Raw genomic sequence first — 18,256 nt, 5'->3', positions numbered from 1 at the left:
GGGAAGGATAACGTTTCTAGGGAAGTGAGAAAAGAAAAGCAGCGAGAGCTTCTTTGCGCTGACCAGTCAACTGGGTATCGACCACCTGTCTTCACGGGAAAGAAATAGATGGCAGTGAATAAGCGAGAGTCTAGTTTTCCAAGAAGCTCAATGATTTTCCCAAATCAATACAGCTCATCAGGCCTCAGAACAAAGGCTGCGGGGGAGGTGACAGTGATGGAAGTGGCTTTCTGTTCTTTTGTGTATTAAACCATAAGACCCATGGGGGAACAGGGTTTCTTTAGCCAAGTTTCCCCACCCCCTCTTCTGGGGCTTATCCAATGTATTTGTGATGGTGGGGGGGAATCCTTTCAGGTTTTTTGTTTTGTTTTAAGATTTCCATAGATTCTATCCTGATGATCAAATGTACTTTTGAAAGAGATAAGCACAGTCAAGTAAGAAGGAACATCATCTTTTCAAATGTAGATTACAACAGCCTTTTGCCATTGCTTTTTGGTATTGGTTTAACACATTTATTTGAATTAAGGTCTTACATTTTTTCTTGTTATTTATGGAAAGGCTTTAGACGAACCAGAAAGAAATGTCTCAGTGTTCAGATTAACCTCTGGCAAATAAAGAATCATAACTGTCCTCCCATAAATGGACCTTGTTCCTAATGTCCTGAAAATAACACCGAACCCTACTAGGAATGCTGAACTGTCATTGGAGAGGTTATAATTAACGTAGACAGCGTGGTGCCGGCATTTTCCAGCCGCCGGCAGAGAACATCTATCCGAACCAGCAATTTTTAGCCCTTCATTCCTTTAATCTTTAAGCTCACTGTGCTTTCATAAAAGCAGGACATTAACACCAGAGCAGTGCGTCTCTGGGGTTTATGACTGGGGCGGCACACTAGGGCATAAAGCGTTCATTACACTTCCCCTTGTTACTACTGCCCTATCTCCCAACCCCATTGCCTACACTATTTGTTCAGATAAAGCCCACTGTTCAGGGTGACTAATCGCAGCACTGTGTTCCAGATGGTTTGATTACAGGATGTGGTTAAAGTGACTCTTCAAACATTCAGCCCAGCAGTAGAGCTCTTTCTTAAAAAAAAATACTGCATTTTCTGGTCATGTCACAACACTTATTTTCCTGGTCCTCTCGTGCTCCATACGTCCTTGGCAGAGGTAATAGGAAGGTCCCTCTGTTCTTTGGCTGTCAGGTACTTCATTGGCAACCCAGTTGTGAATTTAAAATTCCCCCCAATGATTATAAACTCAACTTTGTCCTTTGAAGAAAGACCTATCTGAAGGTTTGAAGCTCAGAAGCCAGAAACATGAACAAGGATACTAGACAAGACTCAGCTTTTTAAAAAGTACCAGTGTTGGGCACAACAGAATTTTAGAAGGAGGGAGTTCAGTACAGAGGAGTGGTGATAAATCCTACCTTGTACAATAGTCACATTGTATGAAAATCGACAGTAATGTGATATCCTAAATACATGAACTTTATCCTGTACTCAGGAAACAGCATATTGTGACATTCCTATTGTCACTAATGTTTCTACTAGAAAAAAAAAATGGAAAGGAGGAAAGAAATGTGTACACTTAAAAAAAAAAAGGATCGTGGCATAAATGGGTTCCATTTCGGTGTTACTGGAGTGAGGTTTCTGTTTACTGCACAAGTGCACACCCAAGCCATCCAGATGTGGCAGTGTGAATAAGAGGGTCAAAAAACGATGTCGGATTCCAAATTCGGCATTTGCAGTGCTTGGCGAAAGACTTCTGTCCCAGGGGTGAGGCACTTTAAAAACTCTGAAAGAGTCTGTAAACTCTACTATAAACAGAGTTAGGCTGATCCGCTGGGAAATCAGGCATTTGCCCAGTTCTTGAGGAAACATCTTCACAAATCCCAGAAACAGTAGTTCATAAACCATATTTATAACATCTTCAAAGAGAAATCTCTCCACGGAGAATTCCTATCATCTTGAAGCTAGTGCGAGACGATGCTTATTGGAAAAGTATGGTAATCGTGAAAAGAAGACACTGGGTAGCATTCCCATCTCGATTTTCTTCAGTCATCATCTAGTAGCCCCTGGGAGTCGAATGAACTCCCTCCATGTGCTGGGCACTGTGCCCACAGGTACGGTAGGTGCAGACAGTACTCATGTTTTCAAGGAGTGGAGTCGGGCTGGAAGAGACAGGCCTCTTGTGTATATGAGTGGAGTAAGGTTTTAAAGGGACCGTGTAGTTTAAGACAGTCTCCGCAGTGTTCAAACAGTAAGAGTCTATTTGCTGCTCACCTAATGGAGGGAATTCGGTCTTCCTGTTGGATGCGGGTTCTCCTAGTCATAGGGTCCCAGCTGAAGGAGGCTCTGCCATCTTCTGTGGCCTTCTGGGTTGCTCTGGTCTCCATGCCAGCGAGCCAGGAAGGTGAAGAGGTCTGAGGCACGTGCACAGGAGATGCTTCTGGGTCAGGCCTGCCAGCGGCACTTATCAGTTCACTTGCCTTTCATAGAACTGAGGGACAGGAGCACGTCTAACCGGTAGGGAGGAGGCTGAGAAAGTGTCTAGCTGTGGACTCAGAGGGAAACCATGGATTCTGGAGAGCATCCACTGGGGAGAGGACTTGGATGGAGCATAGTGGGGACTCAGGAGGGAGTGGCCGTTTTCTGGCGGTATGCGTGGTCTGTGTGTCTGGAGAGGATTCATAGAAGAGAGAACGTTAGACTTGGTCTCTGCTTGGTCCTGATTCATTAGAAACCTGAACTTTCCTTGGGGATTTGGTCAAGTCCATCTTTAAAGGTTTTTTTTCCCAGGGCAATTAAAAGTGTGATAACAAGAATGGTTGAAGAAACTTGGTTATGCTGGAGGAAAAAAAAGAGGGCAATTGGAGGCAAAGGGAATATCGACATGGTCGTCGACCTTGCGTGGGTGAAAGGCTGTCAAGTGGACTGTCTGTAGGGTATCAGAAGGCACAGCCAGGACCTAGGTGTTCAAAGACAGATTGTAGTTCAGAACCAGGGACAACTTTTTTTTTTCTTTTTGCGGTACGTGGACCTCTCACTGTTGTGGCCTCTCCCGTTGCTGAGCACAGGCTCCGGATGCGCAGGCTCAGCGACCATGGGTCACAGGCCCAGCCGCTCCGCAGCATGTGGGATCTTCCCGGACCGGGGCACGAACCCGTGTCCCCTGCATCGGCAGGCGGGCTCTCAACCACTGCACCACCGGGGAAGCCCAGGGACAACTTTTTAACAAGATGACTGGAAAATATCAGGACAGTCCTGGGTCCTGGTGAGACACTGCCCTCCCCCCCCCCCCCACCTCCACCCCGTCAGTGATGAAGTAGGCGGGAAAAGGGGCACACAAATATGAGGGCCTTGCACTACCCATTGGCCTCTGTCTCATAGCTATTATATCCTTGTCTCCATCATGGTCCTCTCTCCCTTCAGTAGCTTGTGACCTACAGGTTTCTACTCTTGTTATCAACTTCCCCTTCTATACCACTAGCTCAGATTCCCAAAGCACATCCTTGTTTAGTTACCTCTGCTTCAGTTGCCCATCACTGGAACAGTCGGAGGAGGCCAGGGTTACGATAAGTGGTCTAAGAGCCTAGTCTCCTGAGACTACCCTCTGAGCAGGGACTGTGGGCAGGGCGGTTACTATGAAAGTCACATCCTGGGTCTAGTTTAATGAGATCGATTAAGGGGCCTACTCTCTAGTATGGGTAATATGCAAACCATACTTCCACTTCTGGAATACAGGGTATCCCTATGTTCGGCTACAAATTTGCAGACTCTTAAAAGTGTAGAGTTTGTATGGAGTTACAGGCAAAAAACATGGTTGATTCTGTAGCACCAGATAGGTTCCTAGTGTCGTATACGCTGTAGATGCACAATAAATGCTTAATGGGCCTGACCGTCTCTCTGGGAACACTTAACTGCAAAGTATTGACAGAGGAGATAAGAGAACACTGTGAATGTGGAATCCTTGTGGGATCTCAGGGCTCTTTTGGCTTTTATAGAGGTAAGGAAAGGGCTCAGGTTATAGAGCACAGGCCACCTTCTTACTAAGTGTCCAGTAGCTAATATGCTTTGTGGCGGCGGCAGCTTAGATTGTGTACCAGTATCTAAGACATACCCTTAATACAAAGAAGAAAACCCTGTGTGGGAAGCACACCCAAACCATCTGTTGCTCTCTTCAGCTTTATTTTTACTTTATTGGTAATAATCTGAAGATATTTTTCAAATTTAAAGTGTTACAGGGCAGGCATTATTAGCATTTTGAGAAAGATGATGCCCAGTCTGTGGGTGGGAAGGGAAGATGATAAATCTGGTGGGATACCTGAGAAGATAAAGATGAAAAGGACTTGTACAGAGTGTCCCCAGCACCTTGCAAATTGCCCAGATGTTTGAAGGAATAAGTGTGTAGTTGGAGAAATATTAACTCTTTTTGGAATAAATGTACATTTGTTTTTAGTTTATCTATGATAAGTGAGAAAAGTAACCATGCCCAGGTTTATAAAATTCAAATTTGGGCTTCTGAAGGACTCATGTTCATGTTGGGCATTTATGCCTTTAAAAAAGTATAGTCTGCTTTATATGGCCGTGGGTTACAAAGTGTTCAAGATGCTGTGACTCCAAAATAATAAGCCGTTTATATCTTTTAGAACTAAACATTACCTTTGTACTTGGCCCCTCACAATAGGATGTTGTCTAAACATAGACTTCCTGACAAAGAAACAGTACACTTTGTAGTTTATATGAGAAGCATTCCTTAAGCCTTCATTCCAATACAGAGCAGATTTGGCTGCGTAAACATGTGCGTGCGTGTATTCGCACGTGAATTCTAGGCAGACATAAATATTACGTGACATTGTGGACTGTGCATATAAAGAAAAATAGACCAAGCACACGTATTTAATTAAGAAACTGTTCAAAATCTTCCAGGGAGTAGAGCATTTATTTTGAACATTTTTTAAAATATAGAGGGATTCTAGGAAAATTAGGCTGACTTATTGAGGCCCTTTGAAGTTGAAAATAGACTTTTTTTTTTCAGAATGATAATGATTTATAATTCTGTCACTTGTACTTAGATAGGAGTGTGGCTTCAAGAAATAGTGTCAGGCGATGGGAATAGTTTTGCAGTGTGGAAGTTTCAACTTGTGTTTCTCCCATGTGACAGCTTCACCCGATAACCCCACCTAACCAACGATTAACTTTGTGTTGGGGTCCCGTCCTTCTCTCCGGCCCCCACGTTTCCCTTTGTCCTGTTCCGAGACCAGGAATTTGATGCTGAGACGGTTGTGAGCCGGCTGGCGTGATGTGTGTGCGTGGAGCTGCGCAGTGTGGGTCGTGCTGGGAAAGCCAGCACGGTCACGCGGACAGTAGCCTTTCAACACACGGATCAGCCCGCGTTGATTTACGGAGCTGGGCAGCCCTCTGTCCCCAAGAGAGCCCCGGCTCAGGGAGCGCGCCCTCGCCTCGTGGCGAGCCCGCCACCGCGGCCGCCTCTTCCCCTGGCGATGCTCCTTTATCCCGGGCTGCTGCCTCGCTGGTCCGGGCGGCCGCCCTCGGCTCAGCCAATCAGACGCCGGCGTTCCCAGCAGGCGTCGGCCAATCCGCGGCCATCATTTGCTGGAAACGCGAAACCCTTTGGGGAAAAGCAATAACAAAAGCCTTTCACTGCAGACAAATGTTAAGTGTCTGTGCAGACTTTTCCTGTTTTTAATTTTATTACTGTAAGAATGGAGGGTTTGTTGTTTCTTTCATGTTTCCTTTCAAGCAATTTTAATTATACATTTGTGCTACATCAGGGACTCTGGAACGCGGTGTTTCAGCCTATTGCGTCTAAAGCTAAAATGCAGTACCCTTCTGGCACTACAGATAGATTCCTGCACTGTAAATATAGCTGACATGCTAAAGAATTTTAAGCAGCTGCAAAGGTCTTTGACACCACACACAGTGCCCCAGAGAGCAGATGATGAGAAAACCAGCTCGTCTTCCCCTTCGCCTTGTCTCCCACCCGCTCCCTTTTCCTGAAGGGATGTGCTCATAAAGAATCCTTTCCTCCAATTGTTCCGTCTTGTGCACATTTTGACCAAATGCCTAATTACCATCGATTCTCATCTCAATAAGAATTTTTATACTCAATGGCTTTAATTTTTTTTTTTTCCCTGAAGGAATTAGAATGGAGTCAACTATGATTTGAGGAAATGCTTGCTTTGCTTCGTGCTAACTCCCCCTCACCCCCCCCCCCCGCCCCCCACTGATATAGTGAGTAAGTTCAGCTGTCACCTAAGTAATAGTAACACAGACCATATGGGAAACAATTTTTAAATCTCTTTTTGGGCCTTTTGAAAGAGATCCTTTCTTCCCCACTATGAGTCCCAACGATGCAAATATTTTACCTGCTGTTAAAGACATTCCCAAGGAAATGAGTCTTACCTTGTGAGGTGTCCCTTGCCACAAAGGAGTTCAGTACAGATTTTCTGCAGAATTCAAAACGGCAGTGAGCAAGCGAGTAAACCAGCTAGAAATAGACTTTGAGTATTGCCCCTTGGTGTTTCCAAGAAAGAAGGGGGAGTGGTGCTTTATAGAAACTAAGACACACTTAAATACTTTATTTCTTTACCCTAATATTTTATGTGTGTCTCAAAATCTAGGTCCTTTTACTGTATGCTTTAAAGGAGTGAGTTTAAAAAAATACGGCACTTGTCCTCTAGAGAAATAAAGAGGATGTTATATTTTGTTTCCCTGTGACATTTGGTATACTAAGTGCACTTAAGTTTAGTAATTCACAGATGCAGCGCTAAATTAAATTGTCTGTCTGCAAAGCAGTTGGGAAAAGCAGAATGGCTTGCAGGAAACAAGCGTGTTGGTTTTGAGGTTGTTTGTTTGTTTTTTTTTTTTTCCTAATCCTCTGTGGCAAATGCTTACTAAAGTTGATTCTAAAGATAACCCCAAGAGCAAACCTATTGTGCACATTTATTTTCTTAAGAGGGCTATTTTAGGAGTCCTTAATATGAAACAATACCAAACAGTGAAACAGATACCATACCAAGGCTGATTCTTGTCTCACAAAGCCAGAGAGGGGAGGATTAGGAAAGAGAAATCATAGCTGATTGTCTGCTATCTGAACTCCAAGCTCCCGCTTTCCCCCCTTCTAGACCTATTTTTGTGCACGCGCATCATTTTTTTCCTAAATAAAAATCACCGTTATTTTATATTGCTGAATTGGAAGCAAAACCGATCCCTTTCAGTCACCTTCTGGTTTAAGCACTGGTAACTGGGGCTTAGTTTTTGTTGGCTGCTTGCCAAACGAAAGCAATTATGTGTAATAATAGAAAAATTAAGAGGTGAGTGTTGCTGTTTTACAGCAGGACATGGCAAAAACCATTTCCTTCTGTCAGCAGTATCTTGATTACACTCTCACACGCAGCCCTTACCCTTTTGTACCACGCGCGTATGCTCGTGAACACACACACATGATTTCCTGTGGGTTTTTGCTTGAGGTCACTGAAACCAGAAAGAGGAAGAATGCAAACCACAGCTTTTGAAAGCAAATGAGAATAGAGCTTTGCTGGTAAAAAGAACAGTAATAATAAATGAACTGGAAATAGGGTAATTTGTGCTAACCTTGGTCCATCTTCATTCCCCACTCCTGCAGGTGTCCTAGTGGTCAATGTCACGTGGAGGAACAAAACTTACGTAGGGACCTTATTGGACTGCACCAAGCACGACTGGGCCCCTCCCAGGTAGGCATGGAGCCTTTGATTTCAGGCTCTGTTTTCCTCTCCTCCTTCCTCTTCTTGCCCTCTCCTTCCCCCATCCTCTCTTTGCAAGGAGACTACAGAGAGAGATTAATAATACATAAAAGTCAGTTTGTAATTGAAACCAGGCAAAAGAGCAATGAGCAATTCAGGATTGAATACAGTAAAATGCAGATGCTGGGTTGCTTTTTTGTAGGGAGATCACTACTTCCTGCCCCCTTCTCTTTCTCCTTTGTTTTCTTTTTCTCAATATGGGAATTTGAACTGGATTGGAAACTTAGCTACCCGAGCTGGTTTTCTGAGGAAGAACATAAGCCATTGGTAGCCTGTTCTTTCGCAGGTGTTGAAATTGTCAGTGGAAGAATTGGGTGACTTTTCTTTATCTGGGCCCAGCCCTCAAGCTGCTGGGGTGTTGCCTGCTCTTTGCTGCATTGCGTGCCTTGTGATTTCACTCGGCTCCTTTGGGGATGCTCGTTTTGACATCTGTTACTTGCTTCCCTAGGTTCTGCGAGTCACCGACCAGCGACCTGGAGATGAGAGGGGGCCGGGGCCGGGGGAAAAGAGCGAGGTCTACCGCAGCTGCCCCGGGCTCAGAGGCCAGCTTCACAGAGTCCAGAGGGCTGCAGAACAAGAACAGAGGGGGGGCCAATGGGAAAGGGAGGCGGGGCAGCCTTAATGCCAGCGGGCGAAGGACACCCCCGAATTGTGCTGCGGAGGACATCAAAGCCAGCCCCTCCTCCACCAACAAAAGGAAAAACAAGCCTCCGATGGAGCTAGACCTGAACTCCAGCTCCGAGGACAGTAAGCCCGGGAAGCGTGTCCGCACAAATTCGAGAAGCACTCCCACCACCCCTCAAGGGAAACCAGAGACGACTTTTTTGGACCAGGGCTGCTCTTCTCCGGTGTTGATTGATTGTCCACACCCAAACTGCAACAAAAAGTACAAGCACATCAACGGCCTCAGGTACCACCAGGCTCACGCCCACTTAGACCCAGAGAACAAGCTGGAGTTCGAACCGGACAGCGAGGGCAAGATCTCGGACTGTGAGGAGGCCTTGAGCAACGTGGCGCTGGAATGCAGCGAGCCAAGCACAAGTGTATCGACTTACGAGCAGGTGAAGGCGCCAGTGTCCCCTGGCTCGGGGAACCCCCCCGGAACCCCCAAGGGGAAGAGAGAGCTGATGAGCAATGGCCCGGGCTCTGTTATCGGATCGAAGCCTGGGAAGAATTCCGGCAAAAAGAAGGGCCTCAACAGTGACCTCAACAACCTTCCAGTCATCTCCAACATGACGGCCACCGTAGACAGCTGCTCGGCAGCAGACGGCAGTTCGGCTGCCGAAATGCCCAAACTGGAAGCAGAAGGCTTGATCGACAAGAAAAATTTGGGAGAGAAAGAAAAGGGCAAAAAAGCCAACAGTTGCAAAATGGACAAAAACCTCTCTAAGCTTAAAAGTGCCCGGCCCATTGCCCCTGCTCCGGCCCCAACGCCGCCACAGCTAATCGCAATTCCCACCGCAGCCTTTACGGGCACCACCACGGGGACCATACCCGGACTGCCCTCCCTCACAACCACAGCGGTCCAGGCCACACCAAAGAGTCCTCCGTTAAAGCCCATTCAGCCAAAGCCCACGATTATGGGGGAGCCCGTCACCGTGAACCCAGCGCTCGTGTCGCTCAAAGACAAAAAGAAAAAGGAGAAGCGGAAGCTGAAGGACAAAGAAGGGAAGGAGACGGGGAGCCCGAAAACGGATGCGAAGCTGGGCAAACTAGAGGACGCCAAGGGGGCTGGCAGAGATGTATCTGGGCATTTTTTAAAGGACCACCTCAACAAGAATGAAGGGCTGGCGAACGGACTGTCCGAGTCACAAGAGAGTCGGATGGCCAGTATCAAAGCCGAGGCTGATAAGGTTTACACTTTCACCGACAACGCTCCCAGCCCTTCCATCGGGAGTGCCTCGAGGATGGAGTGCAGCGCTTTGGTGAACGGGCAGGTGCCCGTGGCCCCGCTGCACGTGCTGACCCAGAATGGGGCCGAGAGTTCCGCAGCCAAGACGAGCAGCCCTGCCTACTCGGACATCTCTGATGCTGCCGATGACGGCGGTTCTGACAGCAGGTCGGAGGGCGTGAGGTCCAAGGCCAGTTCCCCGTCAGATATCCTTTCCAGTAAGGACGGTGTTGTAAAAGGGCATTCTTCAACGACAGCACAATCATCTCAGATGAAAGAGTCCCACTCTCCCTATTACCATGGCTACGATCCTTATTATTCTCCGAGTTACATGCACCCTGGGCAGGTCGGTGCCCCTGTAGCTGGGAACGGCGGGAGCGCGCAGGGAATGAAGATCAAGAAGGAGTCTGAGGAAGATGCAGATAAGAAAGACAAGGCAGAGCAGCTCGAGGCCAAGAAAGTGGACCATAATTCTGCATCCTTACAGCCTCAGCACCAATCGGTGATCACGCAGAGACACCCGGCCCTGGCTCAGTCACTGTATTATGGCCAATATGCCTACGGGCTCTATATGGACCAGAAGTCTCTGATGGCCACCAGCCCTGCCTATAGACAGCAGTATGAGAAGTACTATGAGGACCAGAGGCTGGCAGAGCAGAAAATGGCCCAAACTGGGAGAGGAGACTGTGAAAGGAAAAATGAGCTCCCCTTGAAAGAGCTGGGCAAAGAGGACAGTAAACAGAAAAACATGCCATCGGCCACAATCTCAAAAGCTCCCTCTACTCCGGAGCCTAACAAAAACCATTCTAAACTAGGGCCGTCAGTGCCTAATAAATCTGAGGAGACAGGTAAATCACAGCTTCTCTCCAATCACCAGCAGCAGCTTCAGGCCGACAGCTTCAAAGCTAAGCAGATGGAAAACCACCAGCTTATTAAGGAAGCTGTAGAAATGAAATCTGTCATGGACTCTATGAAGCAGACAGGTGTAGACCCAACCTCGAGATTTAAACAAGTAAGATTGTGGAGTGTGGTCCCCACAGGGAGAGAGCAGTCTGAGGCTCGTACGTGGCTGGGCTTGATCTGGTTAAGAGTTCTTCACAGGAAATCCACCCAAGGGCTCCTTAGGCTGGATTCCTCTTCTCCTGAAAAATATTTTCAATGAATTCTCGGGAGTTCTTGTGTACCTCTGAAATGTACATCGCTCACTGTTTCCTTGTCATGTTGTGTAGTGAAAAGAACCTTGGCCATGTGCTTTGCAGACTCATGTTCCCTGCCGTTAACTAACTGACTCTGATGAGGTCCCTTCACTTCTTTCTGAGTCCAGAGTGAGGGAATTCTACCCCACAGTGGCTGAGTTCTCTTCTAACTCTGAGATTCTGAGTCTGAGCACTCAAACAATTTGTTCTTTTACATTTTCAAATTCATTTTGGCATCTTCTGGGCATATGAAGATGGGGACCTTAAATTCACATTTCCCACTCATCTTTTTAATGAAACTCGGGGTGTCTTGAGGTGCCTAGAGTTCCGTTTTACGTTCTACATTAAGGACCCCAGAGCAGAGCTCAGAGCTTCTTGCTTGTGAGGAGAGCGGGGAGTCTGGGCGGATGGGTCTCAGGCAGTCACCCCAGAGCCCCCCTGGTCAGCCAGTCTGAGGTTAAATGTGACAACACCTGAAAATCGGTCACCGTGAAACCACGCATGTGCCAGCACTTTCTGTCACAATTCAGATGTCCTGACTCAGCTGCAGTCCCACGAGTATGAATTCTGGTATTTCCTAGCATCCCAGCCCCCACTGAGAGGGAGGGGGGCTTAGAGGTCCCTGGTGAATCAGAGCAACAGAATCCTTTCTTCATGCTCATTTCTGTCCCAGAGTTGGGCCTTAACCCCAGATACCCAGTGGGTTTATATCATGAATGGCATGGGCAGGTCGCAAAGGCCATTTAAGGACCCTCGGTTTCCCCATTTCTGGAGGCTCGAATCAAGCTGTGACTTCACAGGGCTGCATTAGAACTATACAATTTGGGAGGTTGATGGATGCCTTTGTTTCCTGGTAGAAAAGCCATAATGTGTCCTGTTAATTTTTAATTTTGTTTTGATTAAGATGTTAGCACATAATGAGACGTGATGCAGTTATATTAAGCCTCAGCTGCAGTAGGTGAAGAAAATGTCTTAGGAAACCAAGAGTTTTCCCCTCTAAATGATGTAAATTGATATAATAATTACTTAAACTGTAGTAAAACTTACTTAAACAGTAAGTAAAACATTGTTATCAGCTTGAGTTTTCTGAATTCTTTTTACCTGTGTGAGATGTTAAAAGGAAAATGAGGTTAGATTAAATATGTCTGAGGATGTTACCTAATGTTAAGAATTGACCTTAACAGCCCAGCTCTGAATTCCAGCGGAGCTAAGTTTTGAAGCTCAGCTCCACGAACTGGGCAGCGGTGTGACCCTGATATTACTTGAGCTTGAAAAACTTAGCTTTTGTCTTCTGTAAAAGGGATTATTCATGATGCCTACCTCAGACATTATTCCTCTGTGAGAGGAGGCGGTAAAGCTCGTTGCACAGTGCGAGCATATAAATAAATGTTCACTTAGAAGTCATAGTAATCGTGCTGTCATGGTGATGAATGAGTTTTTCTTGAAAATTGAAATTTTGAAACATGTCTTCTTTTTTTCCCCCAAAATCAGGATCCAGATTCAAGGACATGGCATCATTATGTATACCAACCCAAATACCTAGACCCGCAAAAGTCAGAAGAACTCGATAGAGAGAAGAAACTAAAAGAGGATAGTCCCAGGAAAACCCCCAACAAAGAGGGTGGTGTGCCCAGCCTTCCCGTATCGTTAACGAGCATCAAAGAGGAGCCCAAAGAGGCCAAGCGTCCTGATTCTCAATCCTTGGATGAGAGCAAGCTGAAAAACGATGATCGCAAGACTCCCGTGAACTGGAAGGACTCTCGGGGAGCCAGAGTGGCCGTCTCCTCCCCCATGAGTCAGCATCAGTCCTACATACAGTACTTGCATGCTTACCCTTACCCGCAGATGTATGACCCCAGCCACCCTGCATACCGGGCTGTTTCTCCCGTCCTAATGCACAGTTACCCTGGTACGTGTCACGGGTTCTCACTGTATTGGAGGGAAGAGGCTGTGTTCAAATACTAGCTATTTTAAAACTCAGGATAAATTAGATGCTTCAAGAGGGACCTTTGTTTGGCTTGTATTTAATGCTACTTAAAGAAGTCCCAAAGATGAAATGGATTTCATGGAAGATTTTTCATTTTTTAGACGAAATGTCAAGAGTCCTTAGCTCTAGTTTCCATAGGCTCTGATGGTCTGCTGCAGCCATTAGACTGACAGATACTTTATGGCCTAGGAAAATATTCTGAGCACTTACTGTCATAATCATAACAGTTACTATTCCTTGGAGTTAAACGGACACATAAACATATGAAATGGCTGGAAGCTCATTTCTTTTTAGAAACCTCTGATCATCAGGATGAATTAACTGGGAGAAGAGAATCGGAGAACCTAGATACAGTTTAACGATGACGTAGCCCATTCTTAATGCACTATTCCCTACTTGAAGATCTCCGACTCTTGTCCCAAATTCATGTCATCCAAATGGTTTTTGTTTTTTGGGTTTTTTTTAAGATGTCGTCTGTAACTTGATGTGGCATTTGTTGTGTATCTGCAGGGGCCTATCTCTCGCCAGGATTTCATTACCCTGTTTACGGGAAGATGTCAGGGAGAGAAGAGGCAGAGAAGGTCAATACCAGCCCTAGCATCACCACGAAAACAACCACTGAATCGAAAGCACTGGATTTGCTCCACCAGCACGCCAGCCAGTACCGCAGCAAGTCTCCCGCTGTATGCCTCCTTTTGTCATCACTAACAAGTACTATGTTTCAGGGGGAGAAAAGCAGACAAGCTAGAGAACAGTCTTGAAATATAAATGGTTTTGGAACCCAGCTGTGATTTCAGGGTGCTGTTTTAGTCTAATATGGAAAGAATGGCATGTTCAAAAATAAGATGCTTTCATACATGGGGGAAAAATTGTGAAAGCGTGTAAGGTAGCAGCAGTCTTTTCTGTTGGAAAATCTATACCTTGCTTACCCAGGAGGATGCTTGTTAGCCAGACATTTAAATTCATAGGAACCAACCTTGGGCGCGAAATATTTGTGTCGCACTCGTGTGCCAGAGTGAGTCACTTGGCTAAGGAGTGGCGGCTGTCTCTGTTCTGCTTTGACCTTGACTCCTCCACACATCCCTGTAGCTCTGCGGAAGTGATTCAGACGTGTGTCTTTGTGAAAGACGGCTCCACTCCCACGCACCCACCTCCCCCAGAAAAGTGCAATTGCTAGTCCTAGAGACTGTTGGGAAGAGAGAAAATACAAAGGATGTGGTAGTTCTTGCCTAGAAAAGAAAAGTTCGGAATAAATTAAAATATGGGCACTGTAATGTGCGTCTGAGTGTGCCTACCTGAGACTCCGTAAAGAAACCGGGAAAGATGATTCATGACTCCTTTCCTAAGAGTACTCCTAGCGCGAAGATTGTTTTCAAGTAAGAAAAAGAACTTTAGCGAAAGAGTGGTTAAGTTCTAGTGGGTAAAAATGTCTCGGAAACCCACGATCCTTAACCAAAGTATGATTTGGGAGAACTGGAGCTTCTCTGAGTGTTCAGAGATGGAGAGATTTTGGAATACTTCCGGAGGCGTAGGGCAATGATTTGCTTTGCTTGATATTAACATATAATATTAGGATGTATGTTCTCAGTGGAGGTAAGTATAAAGATAGGCTTAAAATTGTGAGATATATTCCCCTCACAAATTGTAATTAATATAGAAGAGTAATCAGAAAACTTGACCTGAAAGAAATCTCTACAACTCCTTCTTCTCCTGATCCCCATGTGCAAGTTGTTTCTAGGAAGAAATTGGGTCGATTCTAAACCTGCAATTATGAGTGAGATGAGAGGGGTCCTCTTATTTCAGTCATTTGAGGAAAACATTGATGCTGCTTTGGCGGGGAGCAGTACTGTAGTGTTGGCTCAATTCCAGTTGAAACTAATGCATGTCTTTTGAAATGATCTTCCATTAATAAAGAATTTTAAGTGTCTGTGTATTTACTTTTTAATCGTTAGCACCTGTTGCCAAAGGGAGCAAGGTGGTTTCCTACGCTCCTCCGGATTGTTGTTCAGAGGATTAAGGGGGGAATCTCTCTCTTTTCTGTTGCAGCCTGTGGAAAAGTCTTCAGCTGAGCGAGAGCGGGAAGCGGAGAGGGAGAGGGACCGCCACTCCCCCTTCGGCCAGCGGCACCTGCATACACACCACCACACCCATGTGGGCATGGGGTACCCACTCATCCCTGGGCAATACGACCCTTTCCAAGGTCAGCAGCTCTGTCTTACTTGTGCCTCTGTTCATCCTGCTTTGGAAAACAGTTGCCAAAACTGCCTTCCTTGACTTCAAATGAAAAGGTTGAGTGAATTAACTCTGGGGAGGGTTTTTAAGACTTCTTTCCTGGTATTTCCTTGGGACACAACTAAGGCTATTCCCACATCTCTGTATTCTGTTAGGAAGTGAAATGGCTACCACTTAATAATTGTCACTTGTTGATGTTATCGGTGGTGGCCAGTGTCTGGGGCACTGAATATAACAATCAGAAGATCAGATAGCTGCTGCGGGGAAATTGTGGCACAGGGAGGGTTGGTGGGAGGCTTTGGTGAAACGACTAGCCCTGATCTCTGCAGGCCTTGAGATTGCTCTTTTTCCCGTGGAAGTAATGGGAGTCACGTAATCAAGCTCAACATTTTTTATAACCTAATCCAGGGACTCTTCCAGCCCTTCACTCCTGGGACCCTTTCAGTAAAGAGGAGAAACATTTTTAAAGAGTCACAGCAACTGACGTGAGGAACCTTCAGTTTGTGATGTTTTAGTTGAGCATTTGTCCTAGCTCTGTCACCTCATGGCAGGGGCGGGGGAGTGGCACCATCTTTACCAGCAGATCACTTGCTAGGATCTTGCTGTCTTAGCTTTGGCTGTCATAACAAAATACCACAGTTTTTATGGCTTTAAACAACAGAAATGTATTTCTGTTCATAGTTCTGGAGGCTTATAGTCTGAGATCAGGATGCCAGCATGGTTGGTTTCTGGTGAGAGCTCTCCTCCCAGCTTGTGGACGGACGCCGTCTTGCTGTGTGCTCCTGTGACCTCTTTGTGAATGGGGAGAGCTGGGGGGCCGCGGCGGGGAAGAGAGTTACTCTCTCGTATCTCTTCTTATAGGGACACTAATCCTGTTGGTTCGGGGCCCTACCTATAGGACCTCATTTAACCTTAATTACCTCCTTATAGGTCCTATCTCCAAACAGTCACGTTGGGGGGTTAAGGCTTCCACATAGGAATTTTGGAAGGACACAATTTGGTCTGCAGTGCTTGCCAAGTTGCCTCTTACTCTGCTGTCTGAAAACAATAATAACAAACAATAATATGTTTGAAGGTACTTCCAAAAGTAGGAAGCGCTATCCCCACGTGAAGGGGTCATTTAAATTCATTCAGCTCATGTTACTTGGTGTCAAATAGTGGTGTTAAAAGAGACCATAGAGGACATAGAAGGAGAGAGTCATCTTCACGAAGTTTACATCTGTTTCCTCTATTTTTTTCCGGGATGGTTTTCTAAAGAATTTTCTGTTAGGCAACTTCTTGCCATTTGGAGCTATTACATTCTCTTACTGCTCCCTTTCTCTTGCAGGGTAAAAGTTAAGACTATTTCTAAGTTCAATTCAGTGATTCCATGTACCTTATGGGATACATTGGTGTTCAATCACTGGGAAAAACGTTAAAGTGGTAAAAGTTATTATGAAAGTATTGTATTCTAAGCAAATAGAATGTCGCTTCTATAATTCACTGTGACTTTTGATTCCTGTTGTTACCTGGTACCTGTCATTCCTCCTGAGCTTCCTATTCAGGAATGCGTGCAAACCATTTAGCACCACGCAGAGCCAGAGAGATGGAATGCTGTATTCACTTTGAACAGCTATTAAGAAAACCGCCGAGTATTCACTGAAGGGATGGGTACTGGTTAGACCGAGCAGTTTGTAGTCTGTCCTCGATGCATGAAACGTTTCATGTGTGTGTGTTGAAAGGACAGATGGCTACTCACAGGGTCTGCAGCCTTTCACCATTGGGCCTGCATCTACTTTTACATTTCTGAAAGTCACAGAAACCCTGCATTTTTTCCCCATTAGGCTTGACCTCTGCTGCCCTCGTTGCCTCTCAGCAGGTGGCTGCCCAGGCATCTGCATCAGGAATGTTTCCTGCACAAAGAAGGTAAAGAGCCTCTATGTTTTGAATCAGTTTTCTAGGTAGAGACATCTTAATGGTGGGAGGAAGCAAGTGTAGGCTTTTTAGACCAAACACTTAGCTCCTAAGGGTTTGATATTGGAGTGAATGTGCTTATTTTACCACTATGCTTCACATGCAACTTCTATTCCATTCTTATAGCTGTAATGTACGTTAGTGATTAACTGACCTGTGTCTTAAACGGTTGAAACTTTCTTAGGTTGTCTTCACTGCTTTGTTAAAATAATTCACCATGACTCCCTTTGTTTTATTATGTTTAAAAATGAAGTTGCAAATGGAGGAATGTATTTCCATAGTGCTAAAGGTAATGTTTGTTCTTTGATATTTTCAATTACCCCTCAAGTTGTGTTAAAAAGGAAAATAATTTATTTTTCACGTTGTCTGTCATTACCCTTGTGTTCATTCACTTTCTATGGAATTGAGTTCCATTGACTGAATAGAATTAAAATGTCTGTTGGTCTTACAGTTTTCATATTTTCAGTGTCAAATGTGGATGGAACCCCTCTGCTAAGGTTTTCTTTTCTCTTGCAGAGAATAACAAGATTGGAAATGTACGTTGTCATGTGACTGGATCACATGGGGAAGCGCTTTATACAGACATCAGTTCCATGGTGTTAATTTGAAATGCCTTAATGGCAGGCAAAAACCAGTCATTTCATTTTTGTAAATTACAGATTTTATCAGAGAGTAACAAATGTTGCTGTAATTAAACTTCTGTTTTATATATATATATATATATATATACGTATACATATATGTATATACACGCACACGCACACGCACGCACACACACACACACACACGCACACACACATACACATATATATTCTATACTTTTTGTATCAGTAACCAGGCTCGCACACACAGGGTCTGCTGCCGGGTCGCAAACTGCTCAGTAAAGGAGATAAAAGATGTGCTTGTCAAATTGAGAAGTGTTAGCCACGGAAGGCTGCTTACTTTCTTTTCCTTTTGCTTTTCAATTGTAAATAAATAATGTTATGTATCAGTGTGCCTGAACCTTGCGTATCCTTCATATATTTCCCGTAAGCCCCTCAGAAAGGCTAACTGTGATGACGACACTTGGGTACAATTTAGATGTCTGTTTGGTGGCCCCTGTTACGATGCATCAGTGTAAAATGTTCCTGTAGTCACTATTTGTACTTGTGTATTGTGGAAAAAATACTTTTGGAAGGCATGGGGTTGCCA

At 45.2% G+C, this 18,256-nt stretch overlaps 1 protein-coding gene across 4 annotated transcripts in view; it reads left to right on the top strand.

Annotated features, from left to right (window-relative positions):
• Positions 1-18,056, top strand: part of ZNF608 (zinc finger protein 608) — a 106,495-nt gene extending 88,439 nt beyond the window's left edge. For 3 of the 4 annotated variants that reach the window (XM_019940915.3, XM_073802460.1, XM_033853118.2), the window contains 7 exons: positions 7,650-7,737; positions 8,255-10,709; positions 12,385-12,802; positions 13,391-13,563; positions 14,927-15,080; positions 16,936-17,017; positions 17,582-18,056. In XM_019940915.3, the coding sequence (XP_019796474.2) occupies positions 7,650-7,737; positions 8,255-10,709; positions 12,385-12,802; positions 13,391-13,563; positions 14,927-15,080; positions 16,936-17,017; positions 17,582-17,588 (3,377 nt within the window). In that variant the 3' untranslated portion in view covers positions 17,589-18,056. Of the gene's footprint in view, positions 1-7,649; positions 7,738-8,254; positions 10,710-12,384; positions 12,803-13,390; positions 13,564-14,926; positions 15,081-16,935 lie in introns of all 4 variants that reach the window. The other variant, XM_033853119.2, reaches the window with a different exon arrangement.
• Positions 18,057-18,256: the final 200 nt, after the last annotated feature.

Source organism: Tursiops truncatus, chromosome 3 (assembly GCF_011762595.2).
Source record: "Tursiops truncatus isolate mTurTru1 chromosome 3, mTurTru1.mat.Y, whole genome shotgun sequence".
NCBI lineage: Eukaryota > Metazoa > Chordata > Mammalia > Artiodactyla > Delphinidae > Tursiops > Tursiops truncatus.
The sequence above is the reverse complement of the archived record's forward strand: the minus strand, read 5'-3'. Positions and strand labels throughout refer to the sequence as shown.